Source organism: Bicyclus anynana, chromosome 19, assembly GCF_947172395.1.
Source record: "Bicyclus anynana chromosome 19, ilBicAnyn1.1, whole genome shotgun sequence".
In the NCBI taxonomy this organism is placed as follows: Eukaryota; Metazoa; Arthropoda; class Insecta; order Lepidoptera; family Nymphalidae; genus Bicyclus; species Bicyclus anynana.
Window position 1 is genome coordinate 12,166,610 of NC_069101.1, and position 18,778 is coordinate 12,185,387.

General features: G+C 33.3%; 1 protein-coding gene across 1 annotated transcript; it reads right to left on the minus strand.

The window, feature by feature from the left end:
* Positions 1-4,156: 4,156 nt before the first annotated feature.
* LOC112044619 (uncharacterized) lies at positions 4,157-15,261 on the minus strand. The gene is made up of 3 exons (XM_024080506.2): positions 15,119-15,261; positions 6,297-6,489; positions 4,157-5,013 (listed from the first exon to the last, which is right to left on the minus strand). The coding sequence occupies exons 1-3, from the start codon at positions 15,119-15,121 to the stop codon at positions 4,817-4,819; spliced, it is 393 nt and encodes a 130-aa protein (XP_023936274.2). The 5' UTR covers positions 15,122-15,261; the 3' UTR covers positions 4,157-4,816.
* Positions 15,262-18,778: the final 3,517 nt, after the last annotated feature.

Genomic DNA, 18,778 nt, shown 5'->3' on the forward strand with positions numbered 1-18,778 from the left:
AGTTAAATCTCTAAACACCACATAATAATCATCGACTCGTACAACATCATTGAACTCAGCTCCAGTTTGTATAAACAAGTGATGTGTAGTATTGCATAGAGCTATAGTATTATCGATGTGTTGATTGTAGAACATCATTATCATCCAGCGTCAGTGTAACCGAGGTTTTAGTAAGGTAAGTAATAAAATCACGAAATTAAGAAAACAACATTTATTTAATAACATTAACAACATTTGTGCGTTGTCCTAACTTGTTCTAAAGATCACCAGGTAGTTCATTTAAAAATAATGATAAAGATACGAAATTGTAAATAAAAAAGGTAAAGGAAAAGCAGGTGATAGATTAGAAGAATATGAAAAGAAAAAGCAAATAAAGTAGTATAATCGATAGATAGCTTAAGAAAAAATATATAATAATAAAGAAGAAGGAAATATATGTTGCATGAAGCAGAAAGAATAGGAAAATTAATTAAAGCACGTGTAATAAAGTGATAGCTAATAAGATAGGGTGAAATGTTCAAAAAGTGAAGAGCTTATACATTCTCGTAGATAATAAATTAAAAAGATTGTAAAAGACTGACTTTTAAATTTGACTTTTAAAAATATGAATATTAAATATTTGTTTGAAAATAAATATTAAATCATCAGGCCAAAGTTAGGAAGTCAAAGTTGACAAATAAGAAACAAATAAGAAAATTTACTATGTAGCCTATACCGATTAAAAAAGATAAAAAGAAAATAGTTTAGAAAGAAAAGTTTGCGAAATAAAAATTAGAGAAGTGTAGAGTAGATGGAAAAATGATGTGCTTACTGCACATCATTTTTCCATCTACTCGATAAAATACATGGTGAACAATGAAGATATTGTGATATAACATTATTTCAGTTTAAATATTATGTAAGAGAAAGTCATAAGCTGATGTATGTTATGTATGTATATTTAATATACATACATAACATACATCAGCTTATGACATCTATACACAGACAGAAAAATCTCAAGATTAAAAAATAGTTATTTAAGAAAAACAATAAACTTTAATAAGAAGAAAAAAAATAGATGGAAATGGAAATAAGAAGAAAGCAAAAATTGTAAAATATATAGTATCGAAATTAAAGAGACTGCAAATATAAAGATGAAGAAAAAAGAAAAGTGTTGGTGATAGTACAAAAAGAGTGAAAACGAGAAGTGTAGGTTAAGAGGTGTATTCAGTAGGTATATGAAAATGAAGTATATAATTGTAGAAATAAGAATAATATATAAGAATAAAAGCGAAGAAAATGAAATTTACTGACTGAATTGAGTTTAAGTAAAGAAATGAATTGGTAGATGTGGATAACAATATAGAATAATAGCATAAAAGAGTATGAAAAATGATCGCAAGGAAAAAATATATTGATTAAGTACTGGTGTACGTAGTAGTAGTAGTTTATAATGAATTTGAAACTTTATATAGCGAAATGTAAGATATTTGTAGAAAGGTATTTTGCAAGATAATTAGTGTAAATGGAAAAATTGTTCTTTTGTTAAATTAGAGCAGTTTGAGTATACAACGTAGATATAGATGAAAAGTAATGAAAGAAGTCACGATGAATTACATGAGATTTGAAATAAGAGCAGATAAAGAAAAGCATATGTTGATGTAGATTACGATATACAAGAAGAGTATGAAAGAGTATGAAAAATTATCACAAGGATAAGGGATATTGATTATGTATTAGTGTATAAGGAATGGAAGGAGTGTAGTGTATATCTCATGAAATGTTTGAAATTTTATATAGTGTACTGCAAGATCTTAATGCAAACATATTTATGGAAATATATTTTGCGCTTAGTTCATTCATTAAAATAAGGTAATAGTGTAAGTGGAAGAATTTTAGTTTTAATAAATTAGAGCAATTGAAGAATACAACATAGATATTGATTTAAACTAATAATTTGTACTAATAGTAGGTAAAGAAATGCATTTGATTACGATATAGAAGAAGAGTATGAAAAATGTTCACAAGGATAAAAGATACTGATTAAGAATTGGTGTATGTGTAATAAAAGCTCATGAAAAGTTTGAAACTTTGTATAGTGAAATGCAAGATATTAATGTAAAGATATTTTGTAAGATGATAAGTGTAAGTGGAAGAATTTTTCTTTTATTAAATTAGAGAAATTGAAGAATTATAACGTAGACGAAGATATATATATATGAAAATTAAGGGAAGCTGTGACGACTATGAAATACATAAGATTTGAAATAAGAGTAGGTAAAGAAATGCATTTGTAGATTACGATATAGAAGAAGAGTATGAAAAATGATCACAAGAGCAGTTTATGAAGAATTTGAAACTTTATATAGAGAAATGCGAGATATTTGTAGAAAGATATTTTGCAAGATAATTAGTGTAAATGGAAAAATTGTATTTTTGTTAAATTAGTGCAATCTAAGAAATATTTTCTTAAATTGCTCTTATTATATAGATTTAGATGAAAACTAAAGAAAGAAGTCACGATAAATTACATGAGATTTGAAATAAGAGCAGGCAAAGAAAAGCATTTGTTGATGTAGATTACGATATACAAGAAGAGTATGAAAGAGTATGAAAAATAATCACAAGGATAAGGGATATTTATTATGTATGAAGAAGAGTATCTCATGAAAAGTTTGAAAGTATAAATAGTGAAATATAGTGAATGATAAAGAATTGGTGTATAGTAGTAGAAGCTCATGAAAAGATTGAACCTGTGTATAGTTAAATGCAAAGAAATTTTTTTAAGAAAGTTAGTGTGCAAGGTGAAAGAATTGTGAGCAATTAAAAAATACAACGTAGAAGAAAACTAATGAAAGCGATGACAACGATGAAATACATATTATATGAAATAAGAATAGGTAAAAAGATGCTTTAGAAGATGTTTATGTAGATGACGATAAAGAAAAAGTGTATGAAAAATTATCATGAGGATAAGGGATATTGATTGAATATCAATATGCAGAGAGAAAGTGAGAGTAGTATAAGGTAATAAAATACATTAGGTGTGAAATAAGAGTAGGTAATGAAATACAAATTTTGTACATGTAGAAAACAATATAATATGAAAAGTGTATAATGTGTGTGAGTATGAAAAAGTGAAGGTGAATGAAGAGTTTAATAATGAAAAACAAAATTAAATAGTCTATAGTATAGTATAGTTTGTACTAAGAAAAAATTGATGTATTAAATTTGTTGATGAGAAGTCATTGAAAATGAGAATAGCGGTGAAGATAAAGTGGCCTGAAAATGTTAACTAAGTAGAGAAAAGATTATATAAGTATGATGAAAAAATGTAGATTATAATTTATAGATAAAATATAGCCGAAGGAAAGAAATAGTCTGTATTTTTATTTGATAATAAGAAATACGAATATTGGTGAAATATGTACGGTTTTCTAATTATTATAGTAAGATGCTAAAGGAGCTAAGAAAAAGTTATACATGAAAAGTATATTAAAGAACAGAAAATAAAGTGGAAATAGTGAAAAGAGTGTAGAGTAGCGAATGGAAAATTAGTGAGTGTTGCAAAGAAAAAAATAAAAAAAATGAAAATGGTACTTTTAGAGAAAAAATAAAAAAGAAAAGAATTTTTAAGCAAAAGATTTAAGGAAAAGACTGAGTAGAGGAGGAAAACGAAGGTTATTACATTAACAGGAATTAATGATCAAAAAGTAGACACTAAGTATTCAAAATATGTAATATTAAAAAAGTAACGTAAGTAATGAATGTAGAAAAAGAGATTCAGATGACTTAAAACAAAGATAAATGAAGGTACTGAAGAAGAAAGAACTGTTACTGACAGTATAAATATAAGATAGAGAAATAAAGTTATAGTCAAGAATAAGAAAGAAAAATAGGCAACATGAATTAATATCTTAATTTTATAATCATTTATGTAAAGATACATTAAATAAATATTAATAACATTAAAAGCTTAGGTTTTAGAAAATGAAAGTGTTGGCATAGAAGTTGTTAAAACACTTAGATATCAATGAAATTAATAAAAATATTTAGAATGAAAGATAAAAAAATCGTTTTTGTAAGTTGATTAAGTATATAAGATTTTATTTCCAATAAAATAAGTGAAATATAGAAAGATAGGCAGCAGTTTTTGAATAATTACGTAAGTATTTAACTAGAAATTTAGCAGAAGTTATTTTATAGAGACACTTTGATTTTATGAAATTTTTCAAGTAATTGTTAAGGATAGACACAAAAGGGCAAGAAGAGAAAAAAGAAGAATAGTAAAAAGGTAGTATTAAGCCAAAGCGATAGACAGTAAGCAGTTATAAATAGGTATAGAAAGAAATGCATTGTAAGAGACATAGATGCTAGTGAGCACAGACTAATTTTAAAAAGTAGTTACATAAATAAGTATATAAATCCAGAAGGTAAAACATATTATTAAGACAAAAGTATCTAAGTAAAATCGGAAGACATGTTTTTGGTGTTTGAACTACCTTGGTGTCGTATATCACAGTGTTCTTTGTTAACTTAATAAGGAACTTCATTAATATAATAAGTATTACAACAATAAACTCGTAAAGCGGAATTGACCGTCTAAAACAAATGTGCGGCAATTCGGCTTTAAATATTATTTCTATATCAGCTGTCTTTGGTAAAACGAGTTCTAATATGCCGAATGAAAATAAATCGGCAAGAATAATATTTAAAAAATCTAAAATATAGCATTTTTTCTAAAATTTCTACAAAGTGTCCGTGTTCATAACAAATAATACTTTGAAGACACTATCTTTTTAATACTTTACTATCTCTATCTATTCTACGATCTCTATTTTCTAACAGGGTAATCTGCATACCACCCAAAAGCACCGTTATCTCCTGTATGTGCTCCGAAATCTACATATTCTCCAAAGTCTGGTGGTCTTTCCGCAATTTGAGCTACTGCAGCTGCTGGACTCGTCTCATCATCTTGTGGTTTAGCTTGCAATCTAGCTTTTGGCGCGGGAGGTGGCAAGAGGGCTACAGCTGAAACAAAAGAGCCGCTAATTAAAATTAAAGCAATTTGACATGGAACTCAGAGCTGTTGGTTAAACAGGGTAAGTACAGTTGTAATAAAAGTAATAGAACCGGTTATTTTCTATCATGACTGTTGAAAATATATATTAGTATTATTTTTTTCAGACTGATCTTCAGCAAGCTCTTGCTAGTTAAAAAATGTATCTAAAATTCGGTTTTGTTTTTAGATATCTTCTAAATTACTATGAAGCTTTTAGTTCCATAAAATAAGGAAAAGGAGAAGTTCAATCCATTTTCATAACACAAATGTTACTTTTACAAAGTATAACTGAAAAGCTATTCCCAAATCACGTATTTTAATTAACGATTACAGTAGTTATGTAATTATCCTTATAAATTGATTGACCATTAATAAGATCTTAAAACTGGTTTAAGAATTGTTACAACGCTACAAGATTAAAATCTAATTCTACCATATAATTTAGATAGTTTAAACGTTCGTGCATAATTTACTCGAGGACTTGCGGAAGACGATCAGGTTGCAGCAAGGTGCAATCTATAATTATTACGTGTATCCAAGAAACTGAAAGTGATTTACCATCTTAGAAACATTGCATCGAAGAGACCCGTTTTGCATAACCCTAGTTAAAATTCAAGGGGGAATGATTTACGTATTTGATCATGTAATCGTTCTAATATCAAAGATGGAACAATAGACGAAAGTAAGAATTGCAAATGTATATATTCGTGCTTACGGTGTCTATTGTGAATATGAAACAAGTTACTCTATTTTAGAAAGCTAATCCTTTGGTGAAAGTGTATAATGATTGATAGCCCTCGACGTTCGTTGCGCTTTCGTTGACATTTAAACGCCCATGCTCTTTGGACATGAATTCAATTTTATATTATTTCATGTGTCACTTTTTTCTATATATATTTATTAGGTTCTTTGAAGACAACAGCAGGCAACAGGTTCTTTGAATTAAAAACCTGTACCTGTACAGAGTTGATCTCAAGAATAAGAAGAACTCAACTCAAGCTCATCCACCTTGGATGAGCTTCGAACCTCGACGTAAAGAGAGTTTAGAATTATTTTTGTTTGAAGTCTAAACTGAGATTTGACGCCCCCATGATCGTAATTAAAATCAATATATTTGTAGATAATCAGTTACTTCTATGTTAAACGGACATCGGGCTGATTTTAAAGGCATAAAAGTAATAAAATACGAATAATTATGGGCTTTTCCAAGAAAATGGTGGCGATATATTTTTAATTGCTTTTGTGTACTTACTGCCTTGTTTATAATTCTGCAACGCTATCGGATGGTAGTTATCCTGGTATAGGCCTTCCGGTAGGCTCTGTCTGGGGACTCTTCTAGCTCTAACTTCTGTGAGGTCAACGAAGGCTATTTGGTCCGCCGGCACCGCTATGTAGGATGGCATGGCGTAAACCATCGCGATTGATGCCGCGAAGAGTATGGTGTGCTGTAAAGAAAACGAATGGGTAATTATGGGATTAAATTCTAAAATTATGGGAATTTGTCATTCATTCATATTTAAGCAAGGTACCCAATACGCTGGTGCTGTTACCCCTTTGGATGGCAAAGGTATATCAATACTAATATACAAAAGGTAAAGTTTGTGGTATTGTAGGGGGTAATCCTTGGACCTGCTGAATTGATTTTTTATTACTGGAAATCCACGTTATTTCTACCTTTTGAATATGACCAATATTACCTTTTCCCTCCAATTCGTCGAGAAAAGAGTGCTGAGTGTTAGCAGTGGGTACAACATTAGGGATAGAGTTTATACCACCACCGTGATGAGTCCGGACCCTTTCATCATTCATCATAATTATCAACATGGGTTGATAATGATGATGAACTCAAGTCTCCTCTCAGAATGAGAGGGGTTAGGCCAATAGTCCACCACACTAGCCCATTGCGGATTGGCAGACATCACACACGCAGAGAATTAAGAAAATTCTCTGGTATGCAGGTATCCTCACGATGTTTTTCCTTCACCGTTTGAGACGCGTGATATGTAATTTCTTAAAATTCACACAATTGGAAAGTTGGAGGTGCATTCCAACCCACACCCTCCGGAATCGGTGGCAGAGATCATATCTACTGGGCTATTCAGGCTTTTATTCAATATATTGTAATTCGTAATCGCTACCGCGTGACTGAACGATCACGTACGAGGCACGGAGCTTAGATTGATCGTAGTGTGTCAGTGGTACAGTATTTATTACAGTACAGAGATGTGGTAAGGTAAGCGCCTACTCGTAAGACTGGTCACGGCCCGTTGCTGTTACGGCTTGTTGGTGAAACATTACTACGAGTGTAATAATCTATACTTAATATTAAATAGAGGAAAGATTTGATTGTTTGTTTGCACTGAATAGGCTCTGCGACTATTAAACCGATATATTTTACCTACCCCCGTATTCCTATAGGAATTAGAACCACGCGGGTGAAACCTCAAAGCGCGCGGCGTCCTATTCCTACGGGGACGGGAACCTTCGCGGGCGAAACCGCGCGGCGTCTGCTAGTAATGTTATAAAGAGGATTACTACTAGAAAGCAATGGCGTGGCGTGCCTTGAGGCCCCGTATCAAAATTAGTTGGGGGGTCCAATTAATGAAGGGTAAAGATTTAGAAGAAAATTATGACAATAATTCATCTTATTAAGGATGTTTCCAACTTTTGGGCGCACGCTTAAGCAACGAATTAAGTGAGATTGTGTGTTACATTTTTCAATTTTTTGCTTTTGCTCGTTAGGGGCCCCGGAACATAGTCCGGGGGCCCCGTACCATTGTTACGGCGGTAGCTACGCCCCTGCTCGAAAGCCTCGTTATTTGTGAGTGTTATAGGCTTTATTTTATTCCCGTATTCCTAAGGGAACGATAGCCACGCGAGTGATACCTCAAGGCGTCTGTTAGTTATTATTATTTTTTTAAAAAGCAACTGTTGATTTTCTTGCCGGTTTCTTCTCAGGAAAACATGCCTTCTGAACCGGTGGTAGAATCTTTTCAAATAGTCAACTGACGTATCAAAAGTGTTTGTAAACTGAGACTACTAGAAATAAATCAATTTTGAATTTTTTTTTTGATTAAATAAATACAAGCTGGACTGTAAATGTGTTAAGGTTTAGCAAAAAAATAATTTACATACAAAACCGCGAGATATAATGTACCTTATCATAAAATCCGGGAGCACGGCAGTGCCCCCACCAAGTCGATCTAAAAAAACGGCACGTCTTTATTATAGAATAAATAACTATGAGATACTATTACCCAATGTTTGGCACTCATAAGCACAAGTTATGGTGTACGGGTCAAAGTGATTAAAAGAGATAAATGCCTAAATCATGCTTGCATAACACTGTTTATTCAGGGCAAGCATGTCGAATTATTACTCGTAGGTGTACTTACAAGTTCTATAGCACAACATTGGAGGTGAAAGTTGATAAAATATAGAAGAAAATATTCTCAATTGATACTATTGATTATGGAAATTATATCTATCTACAATTAATGCAAAAGAGTAACTCTGAATTGCTTTTAAAAGAGAGGATAGCTTTACAATGTTTTCGCAAAAAATCTCCTATTAGTTTTACGGTTAGGGGTTTAGCTTTCTAACGGCTTTACCTATTTATTTACTATTTTCAATTCCATTTCTGACACGGGATTTCCGATTAGACTATATTATTAAAAAAAAGAGCGTTATCGCTTTAAGAAATTATTTTTTATTACTTTATAATTACCGAATTTTTTAATAAGTTCTACTAATTCGATACAAGTAATACGTAATTTTAATTGAATATGCAATTTTGAAAAGGGCACATGTCGGATATTCTATACATACATCTCACAAATATAAAATATCTAATAACATATTTAGATGAATTTTAAAATTTAAAAGACTAATTAACATGGTTACTTTTAGAAATTATTCACTGGTTTGGAAAATAATAAGTTTTTTTAATTCCTGGACATTTTAAATTTTCAGACATGTACCCTTTTCGAATTTGTATCTATACTAATATTATAAAGCTGAAAAGTTTGTTTGTTTGTTTGATTGAACGCGCTAATCTCAGGATCCTGGTCCGATTTCAAAAATTCTTTCAGTGTTATATAGCCCATTTATCGAGGAAGGCTATAGGCTATATATTATCCCCGTATTCCGGGAACGGGAACCACGCGGGTGAAACCGCGCGGCGTCAGTTAGTATTCAAATATATCTCAAAAATAATTAGAAATAGAAATATAACTACTATTATGTGCGACTCGTAATTTGTTCACATAACAAACTAATGAGCCTTGAAATGTGTTGTTTATAAGACCACAGTTGTACAGGTGGGAAATCACATAAGGACTTCGAAAAAAAGCTAAGTAAACAAACCATTGTATGCTAAACGCATTACGACATAGCATTGTCATTATTCTATACCCGAATTATCGGGTAGACACGAAAAAGCGAAACTTGTTACGTAATTATTCCTATCCCACGTTTGGCTCCAACGTTTTGTTCGCAAGTTAGGGCTGTCAAATGTCGTTGAATCAAAATTCACCAAATTCAAATTCAATGTACCAACTAGTTATTATACAAAGGCTCAACAGCTCTCGATATAACTTGGTACACACTTAGATAATAGTCTGGAAAATTAGCCCTTTTGCTGCAATATTCCTATTTATAATATGTGTAATATGTGTGTATGTGTGTGTGTATTCAAGGGATAGGCAGGCACTATATACCTACTACATTGGGAGCACATCTAGTACTTGTTTAATAAAAATTTATATAGAAGGCAAGGTTTCAAATATTAAACAGGTGTATTTATTTAAACGCATGTTATACCTCGTTGCTGTTGTCTGTCTGTAAGATTTAGAATGCTACTCGCTTATTAAACTATTTAGAAGATATTCCAGCAAGCTACGCAATTAATTGTATCGTTTATTTTTTACCCATGAGTAAATAAGTATTTGTAATGTCTATGAAAAACAGAAGATATAATTTCACGCCTTTTTTCAGTGAATGTCACATTTTCCTTCTTGGACTCTACATACCACAGCATAAGCACAGAATGTAAATTTCTCAATAATGTGCTGCACAAAAATAATTTACATAGCTGTAGTAGAAAGTTGTCCCAACTCCCAGCTTGACAGCCCTAAAACAAACAGCTGTTTTTGAAATCGGATCGGACGTTGCGTTACTTGAGCTCATTGCTTTAGAAAGTAAAATGCATTGAACGTAACTCGAAACGGCAAACCCGATACAGTTTTAATCTCGTGTCACTTATTAAAGTGCTTACTGCTGTACCTACTTACTGTTAGGTAATTAAATGGAAGGCGTGGGCAAGGAATGTCAAGAAATTTCAGAGACTTCGCTGCTAACCTACAGATCCGAGATTTGGTCGCTAGCTATGGGCTTCTTGAAGGATTAGAATGATTTAGCGGACGTTATGGCGAACTAGGGGCTAGTTGCCCCTAGTAGTAGCCACATCGATTTTCTTTCTACGATCGCAAACGCTTTGAAAACTAGAAAAATGTATGGGAATGACATTTGCCAACAACAGGTCACGTGATCAAGATCTGTTCGATCGAAAAGAATAATGGACGTATTTAAAAATAATATATAAAAATAATAAGTAAATAAAAAAAACCTGGAAATATTTTTTCTACAATTCCTGCTGCTGAGTAATATTTGCTTCAATACATATCAGTGACGTGCATAAGTTTTTAACTAGGATAGGCATTAAACGTACTTTTATAATGAAACAGTCCTTCTTCATGTATGCAATACATGTTCGTAATGATTTACGGAGTCACTGCTTACAGTATTCGTTTAAGTTTCGTCCAATTCATAAACAAAGAAAGCAAAAGTACGTAGTTCTGACGTGGTAGCTGACATTATTGTATCGAGTGCAATTACCATTTTGTATTCCAAAGATTTATCAAGCATGAACCGCCTCGGGCCGCCCAATCCGGTTAACCTTCAAAAGGTTCCGCGTAAGTGAAAGGCTTTGACGGTAGTGGGTGCCCAACTGGGAATAAGGGTGGTCACACACAATGTGGGTCACGACTTTTGTGTGTCCACTTAGACTATACTAAAGCAATAACTAAATGTGTACTGTTTACCAACCAACATATTGAAGTGAAGGTAGAAAACGCATGTCATTTCATAACTTATTTATTTTAAATTATGTATTTGTGTATAAAAAGTTATTCAAACTATTTCTAAATGTTCAAAGCTTTATTAATCAAATTTATTTTTATTAATTTAAGAAGTTAGTCACAATAATTAATATTAGGTGTGAAATGACTAGCGATTAATACCCTCATTTTTAATTTGTTTGTTGGTAAACAGTACACATCCAGTAGGGCTATAGAATATGTGTTTTCGGATCATGAAATCTTCGGTTCGAGTTCTTGGACTATTTATTGTTGAGCTTTTCATTGATCTAAAAAATTCTCAATAAAAGCTTGGAGTTAGGAAGCTATCTAGAGTAGGGATGGGACACCGAACGCGGTCAATCGAAGCCTGCCAACCTGCATTAGAAAAGCTGCAATTATTTTTTTAAAAAAGGAAGCTTCATGATTGGCCCTTTATTGCGCCGTTCGTATTGGTCGATAATGATGACTGGTATGGCAGTGTGGACCCCTCATAACATTCATGGTAGTAAGTACTCGTACAATGAAACGTTTAAAAGTCAGTAACAAAATCAAGGTCTCTTACAAAATCACTCTCACTTGCTACATTTAGTTAATGTACCGTATAAAACGTGACTACACTACTAAATGTTGTTTTACATTTGTACTTGTTACGTGTCCAGTTGTTGTATTGTTTGTTTAAATAAAGGGTTTTTAAAAGTGACAGTTTCTTCGGTTTTTATTAAAGTTCTGCTCAGCATAGTAATTACTTATTTACGTTGGAATACGGGGACAAATTATACCCTATAGCCTTCCTCGGTAAATGGGCTATCTAACACTGAAAGAATTTTTCAAATCGGACCAGTAGTTCCTGAGATTAACGCGTTCAATCAAACAAACAAACTCTTCATTATAATATTAGTATGAACAAATCCCTCGAGAACTATGGATATTTTAAAAAGTAGCCATATGTATATGTATATCCACAGTATAAACTATCTTCGTTCTAAATTCCATCGAAATCGGTTCAGCCTGACATAGTAAACAACAACAAACATACACACTTACACATTACACGAACTTCCGTATGATAATGATTAAGACCAGTGGCATGCATAATTTTAACTAGGGTATGCACTATAAGTATTCCTTTTCCAACTATACATATACTCTGTGGTCCAACATAGGGTTGTATTAAATCCTTAGGGTAGGCAGTGCATTTTTGCATCTATGAAGCGCACGCCAATTGAGACGTATAGGTACTTACATATGAATAAGTAAGTGATTCTTTTATAGTCAACGAGGGTGGATATAGGATTAGTCGGCAATTTAAAAAAAAAGTCAGAGGTTTAACGAACTTAGTTTGATACTAACAATTTAATTTTTTTATATAAAAAGTAATGTGTTTTATGGCGATTTTTGTCTCTACTTTCAGTAGCCTAACTCTAACTGTTGTTATTTGTTTTGCTTGTTTATATAAAAATATTACCCTCAAGCTATTACATTTATTGTCTTTTTCATTTGGGACTGAACCTACTGAATTATCTACTTAGTCCTATCCTCAGGTACTGATCTACAGTATCCTCCACACTAATTATTTAATTAATTAATTTTTTGTTTTCCAACAACTATTTCATTCGGAGAAATAAACTTATCGGCGTAATAGCAGCAAAGATTCAATACAAGCTTTCACTTTATAGAACCAAAATTACTGAACAAAATACCTATAAATTCGCGAACAAAGCCAACTCTAGCGGAAATTGTAAGCTATGGTTTCACAATTGAAATGTCATTGTCGTAGAAAATCGATCATACCCGCCCACTTACTGAGAACTATAGTTTGGTTTGAAGGCAATTTACTTTGCATTATGGAATTTCTCATTGACCATTATCTTGTTTATTCTGTGCCATTATGTTCCAAGGCTATTTGGGAAAGGCTCAATTGCAAGGGAGATCTGGTTTTCGTCAGATTTATAGGATCAGTAATTATCTGTGTAAATTTAATTTTAATTTTACCAAAATTAAATTAATTTTGGTAAAATTACGTAAGCTCTCAGACTATGTTTTGTAAAATAGAGGTTGTCAGTTGATTTTTTTTTTATTTATACTTTATTGCACAAAACAAAAACAATAACATAGAAAACAAGTATGTGCAAAGGCGGTCTTATTGCTTATAGCAACATCTACCAGACTACCTTTGGATAAAGGAATTAATGTAATAAAATGCGGGATTGTGCAACAAAAATAGTATATTTATATACTATATATTGGATATAAAAATATCATAAACAAAAAATGCATGCATAGTGGAATGTGAGATTTGACATCTCAAATAGGTTTTTTATTGGAAATAGTTTCTTTAGTAGTAGAATCTATGTTAAAAATTCCATTAAAACTAAGTTACATAGTAACAAAATCAGGTAGGTAGATAAGTATCTATACAAAAATGTACATTTCTCTACAAAGTAAAATTGATGAATGAACGAATTTCAAGCGCTTAATCAATAATTACAAATAACACAACAATCTATTTTTTTTATGTAACGCTATCTAAAAAAATCATGCAATCACACTACATTTATTTATTTATTTGGACCACCAACAAAATCATATGTAAATAAAACTAAATTGTCTTAATTAAGGGTAATACAAAACATATACATCTGAAAAGAGAACATCCTTTTTTGAAGTCAGTTAAAACCGTAAAATCTTGTTACAATTTGATGATTGTATGTTATAATACTGCTGAAAATTAAAATACGTTTATTTAAAACCTACTTAATGTTAAGCCTGATAAGTTTGTAACGTAACTTTGCGTAAGTACGCCATTATTAGCAAATTGGTTCAATGTTCCTTTTTGCACATATTATTTACATTACTACACTTAATTTCTGTTGTGAAAGAAAACACATTGCCCTTGTGAATTAATTCGTTCACGCTCTGTATATCCGTTAATTTAGATGGCAACACCTAATTGAACTTAGACGCTCGCTTTTCATGCGTTAAAATATATTCAAATTTATGCAAACGTTTAGTTTTAATTATTATTTACACATGCAAAATTGCTTTTTATGAGTACTTTCGTTTTTTTTTCAATTATTTTGCGAATACTAGGTACCTATGTGCGAAAACTTTGAACAGATGCACATACTGAGTATAATTTCATGCTTGAAACAGTTTTTAAGTTACTTTCGTTTTCTTTTTTTTTTACTTACTAAATAGGTTTTATATTCGTCTCGTATATATGTTCTTTTTAAAGTAACAGTTGACTTAAGACCAGCCCCTGCATTCTGTAAAGTTACATCGATGTGACATCGCTCATTTCCATGGCAACTTCATTGTTTTAAAATAGTAGGCGAATATTACATTGACGAGTTTATAATAGCGAAATCACAACTATCGCGTTTAACATACCTACCATGTTTTTATTTGAGATTTTTTTTTCAAAATCTATTAAGCCGATTTAGGTGGGAATTCTCCTTCAAGTGTCTACGTTGATGTGCTGTTTGATTTAACTAAGTTACAATAAATAAATTAAATTATACTCTTACACTGTATAATCATTGTATGTGATTTTATTCGTGGACGCAATCTGTCTATTCAAGCGAAATTTCATCAAAATTGGTTCAAAGCCGGAAACAACAAACAAGCAAACTCACTTTCCTATATAATATTAGTAAGTAACATTGTCATTGTGGTCTTAATCAGAATATTAAAACATGATCCATACAATGTAACTTACGAAATCTTAATTAATAATCCAATTATTACTGTATGAAATAGAAAAAGGCTAAACTTTAATTTTCAACTTTTGCGTGAACAAACTCATGATTAAGGACTCCGTATAAATTCGGAACATAATACATACTATCACGTGATAGCCGTTTTTCTATTTCAGTGTTACTGAACACTCACGATAGTTTTAAAAAAATAATCACAGAACTATAAAAAAAAAACTGACCATGATATCCGTGGCACCACCACCACTGCCGCGGTCGCACTGATCTGTGGTGCGCGGGCGCAACAATTTTTATAGCAACCTTCCAAAGTTTCACTTTCTACCGGCCCGGTCGAACGTGATCTACTTTTTTACGCCTTTAAAGGTACACAAAGGCAACCCCTGGCGCTACAGTCCGGGTAGAGGGGGGTTACATTACTAGAAAGGTTTTGTTAAGCACCGATCGTGTTCAATAATCCTGATGTTTAACTGTATGGGAGTTCGCACACATGCATATGTCATTACCTATTTATTTAAATAAAATAGAACACAAAACACTATTAAAAATTATAAAAAAAATAAACCCTTCTGCTGAGGGACAGTTGAGCGAAAGTTTCTTAAGGTGTTGGTCGAAGCTTTTCGCTATAAGATTTACTGAAACAACCACAACAATATACAACTAATATAGTTGACTCAACATTCCACATGGCGGTAATCTCGTGAGCAAGATCTAAGTATTTTGATACTATTTCATTACATATTCGCATTAATCGCTTTGTCCGCGTAGATTCAGTTTTTTAAAAATCCCGCGGAAACCTTGGTTTTTCCAGGATGTAAAGTGCCCATGTGTTAATCCAGAGTAAGATCCATTTCCACTCCAAATTTTAACTAAATCACTTTGTAGCTGCAGCGTAAAGGAGGAACAAACATACACACTTGCACACAAACTTTCGTCTTTATAATATTAGTGTGAAGATTTTTAGATTTTAATGACAAACCTGGCCCAGTTGATCTGTCTAAAGCCTTATTGTCGCCATCATCCGATGGACGTCATCATGCATATCATACCCATGCTTGTTGTATAGATTTTCAAACACCACCGTTACGAAGCGCCAGCGTCCAGAAGCTCCTATAACCCTGTCTGTCGTCAGTCCATTTAAGTAGGGGTTCGACTGCGGTTTCTGGTGCGGGGAATTTTATTATTAACTAACTGACGCCGCGCGGTTTTAACCGTGTGGTTTCCGTTCCTGTAGGAATACGGGGATAATATATAGCCTATAGCCTTCCTCGATAAATGGGCTATCTAACACTGAAAAAAATTTTCAAATCGGATTAGTAGTTCCTGAGATTAGCGCGTTCAACCAGACAAACAAACTCTTCAGGTTTATAATGTTAGTATAGATATCAGCCTATAATGGCACACTACTGGATCAAGCCAAGCCTAGAAAGTAGAAAAGTTTCACTTGTCATATTTCGACCCCGGACCCAAAACCTCGTGAACTGAAGCCACAACATTCAATCAAAATTGTTTCAGCTGCTTAGTACAGTAGTAGCTGCAGTAAGAATGGTATGGAAGCGGTATGGAAGCTACTTGTGTTTGCATGCAATAGATAATTATACGTATTTGTATCTGAACCTATTATCATGTAAGAATAAATGATAAAGCAAGCAATTCCAAAGTTAATTATGTAGGTAGGTAGGTAACTGTGTACATGACCGGTGTAGATATAATTAACAGATACGAGGTCATTTACGTTCAAGGTTTTCGATAATAATGTCCCCGGAACGGTGGCTAGGCAAAATAAAAATCTATTATGAGCTAGGTACCTTGCATGGCCCTAAAGGGATAAATAACAACTGGGATTATAACAAGTCCATGGGGCTCTATAGTACATAGTCTTCATCATCATCATTATCAGCCGATGGACTGCTCCCAGTCCACTGCTGGACATAGGCCTCTTGCACTGTCTTCCAAACACAACGGTCTCGAGCCGCCAGCATCCAGCGGCTCCCTGCAACCCGCTTGATGTCCTCGGTCCTCCTAGTGGGGGGTCGACCAACACTGCGATTTCCGGTGCGGGATCGCCCTTCTAGCACCTGAGGACCCCGAACATCGGTTCTTCCTGGGCATTGCCACTTCAGCTTCGCGGCTCACTGAACTATATCAGTGACTTTGGTTCGTCTGCGGATCTCCTCATTCCTGATTCGATCACGCAGATAAACTCCAATCACTCGCTCCATCGCCCACTAAATGATTTTAAGCCTTTTAATAAGGTCCATAGTTAGCGATCAAATCTCGGATCCGTAAGTCACTGGCATTACGCACAGTTCGAAGACTTTCGTCTTTAGTCACTGAGGAATTTTAGACGTAAAGATGTCGCGGAGATTCCCAAACGCTGCCCAGCCGAGTTGGATTCGCCGGTTCACTTCTTTCTCGAAATTGTACCTACATAACTGTGTGCCTAGGTGGGAATTTTCAATGTTTTCATACTGTTACTATCGCGTTAACGTAATCGCGAATATAGATGGAATTGAAACAGTTGTGCCGTAGTGGCACTAGATGGCGCTGTTTCAATTCCTTAGAAATTCGCGTTTATGTTAACGTGATCGTCACAGAATCAAACTGCCACTGGACCCTCAGAGGGCCTGTGTGTTTTAGGTAAATTCGATACGAAAGTAGAGATCGAAAAAGTTGGTGTAACATTATTTTATTGTGTACATTATGTCTATATGTGTGGCCAAGACCTACGAAATAGTTTACACAAAAGTATAGCCCTATATTACTTACTCTGCTAGTCTGCTTCTCAGAGTGCCTAGTGGCAATTTTCATTCTGTGACGGTCGCGTAACGTAAACGCGAAATTCTAAGGAATTGAAACAGCGCAATCTGGTGGTACACGTACAACTGTTTCAATTCCAAATACATTCGCGTTTACGTTTACGCGATCGTCACAGTATGAAAACATTGAAAACGCCCACTAGGACTCGGACCAGTAAAGCCGCGAAGGGTCGCTACTACTTAGATGAAATAAAACTGAAACAAAAAACCATGAAAGTGGTTTAAACAGATATCAACTTTCATTAAAACTTAGTAAGTAGGTGGGATAGACACTTAAAAACTTAAAAACGCTATAAAACCTTATGTAAGTCAACATTAACCTAATCAGCTGCGAATTAAAAAAAAGATTTCACGCCAACAATTATTTACAGTGAACGTAACGAAACTTTAATTTCAAAAGATTTAATCAATTTGAAGTAATTACGTAAAATAATATTGCATTAAGTAGCAACTTAGCGATTGTTATCTAATGTTTTCACTTCATTTCACTTTAAAGTCAACTTTTTTTGCGACTTGCATTAACCTTCCCTTCCCTTAGAGAGTTTTTGGTGAGATTATACGTGAAAGATTATTGTATCTCATATAATACGTAAATATTATAAAACAAAGTCATCATTATCAACCCATATTTGACTCACTGCTGAGCTGAAGTCTCCTCTCATAATTCGAGGGGTTAGGCCAATAATCCACCACACTGGCCCAATGCGGATTGGCAGACTTCACACACGCAGATAATTAAGAAAATTCTCAGGTACCTATGCTTTGCATGTTTCATCACGATGTTTTTCCTTCACCGTTTGAGACACGTGATATTTAATTTCTTAAAATGCACACAAAATGACATGTGAATACAGAAATTACCCCCTTTTTTACGTAGGAGGTTAAAAAGTACATCAACCAACTTAACCATGTTTTGAAGATGATCGATAGGTATCCCTTTCCCTTCCAATTACATTGTAAACGCTGTAATGACAATACTCTGACGAGAATTTAATCCAATCCTTCGGATGTTTTTTATTCTGTACAAGTTAGCCCTTGACTACAATCTCACCTGATGGTAAGTAA

Excerpts from the sequence above, each read along its gene's own strand:
- LOC112044619 (XM_024080506.2), bottom strand. Across the intron at positions 5,014-6,296 it reads GCAGAATTATAAACAAGGCA|CTGTAGCCCTCTTGCCACCT; the intron begins GTAAGTACACAA and ends CTTTTGTTTCAG.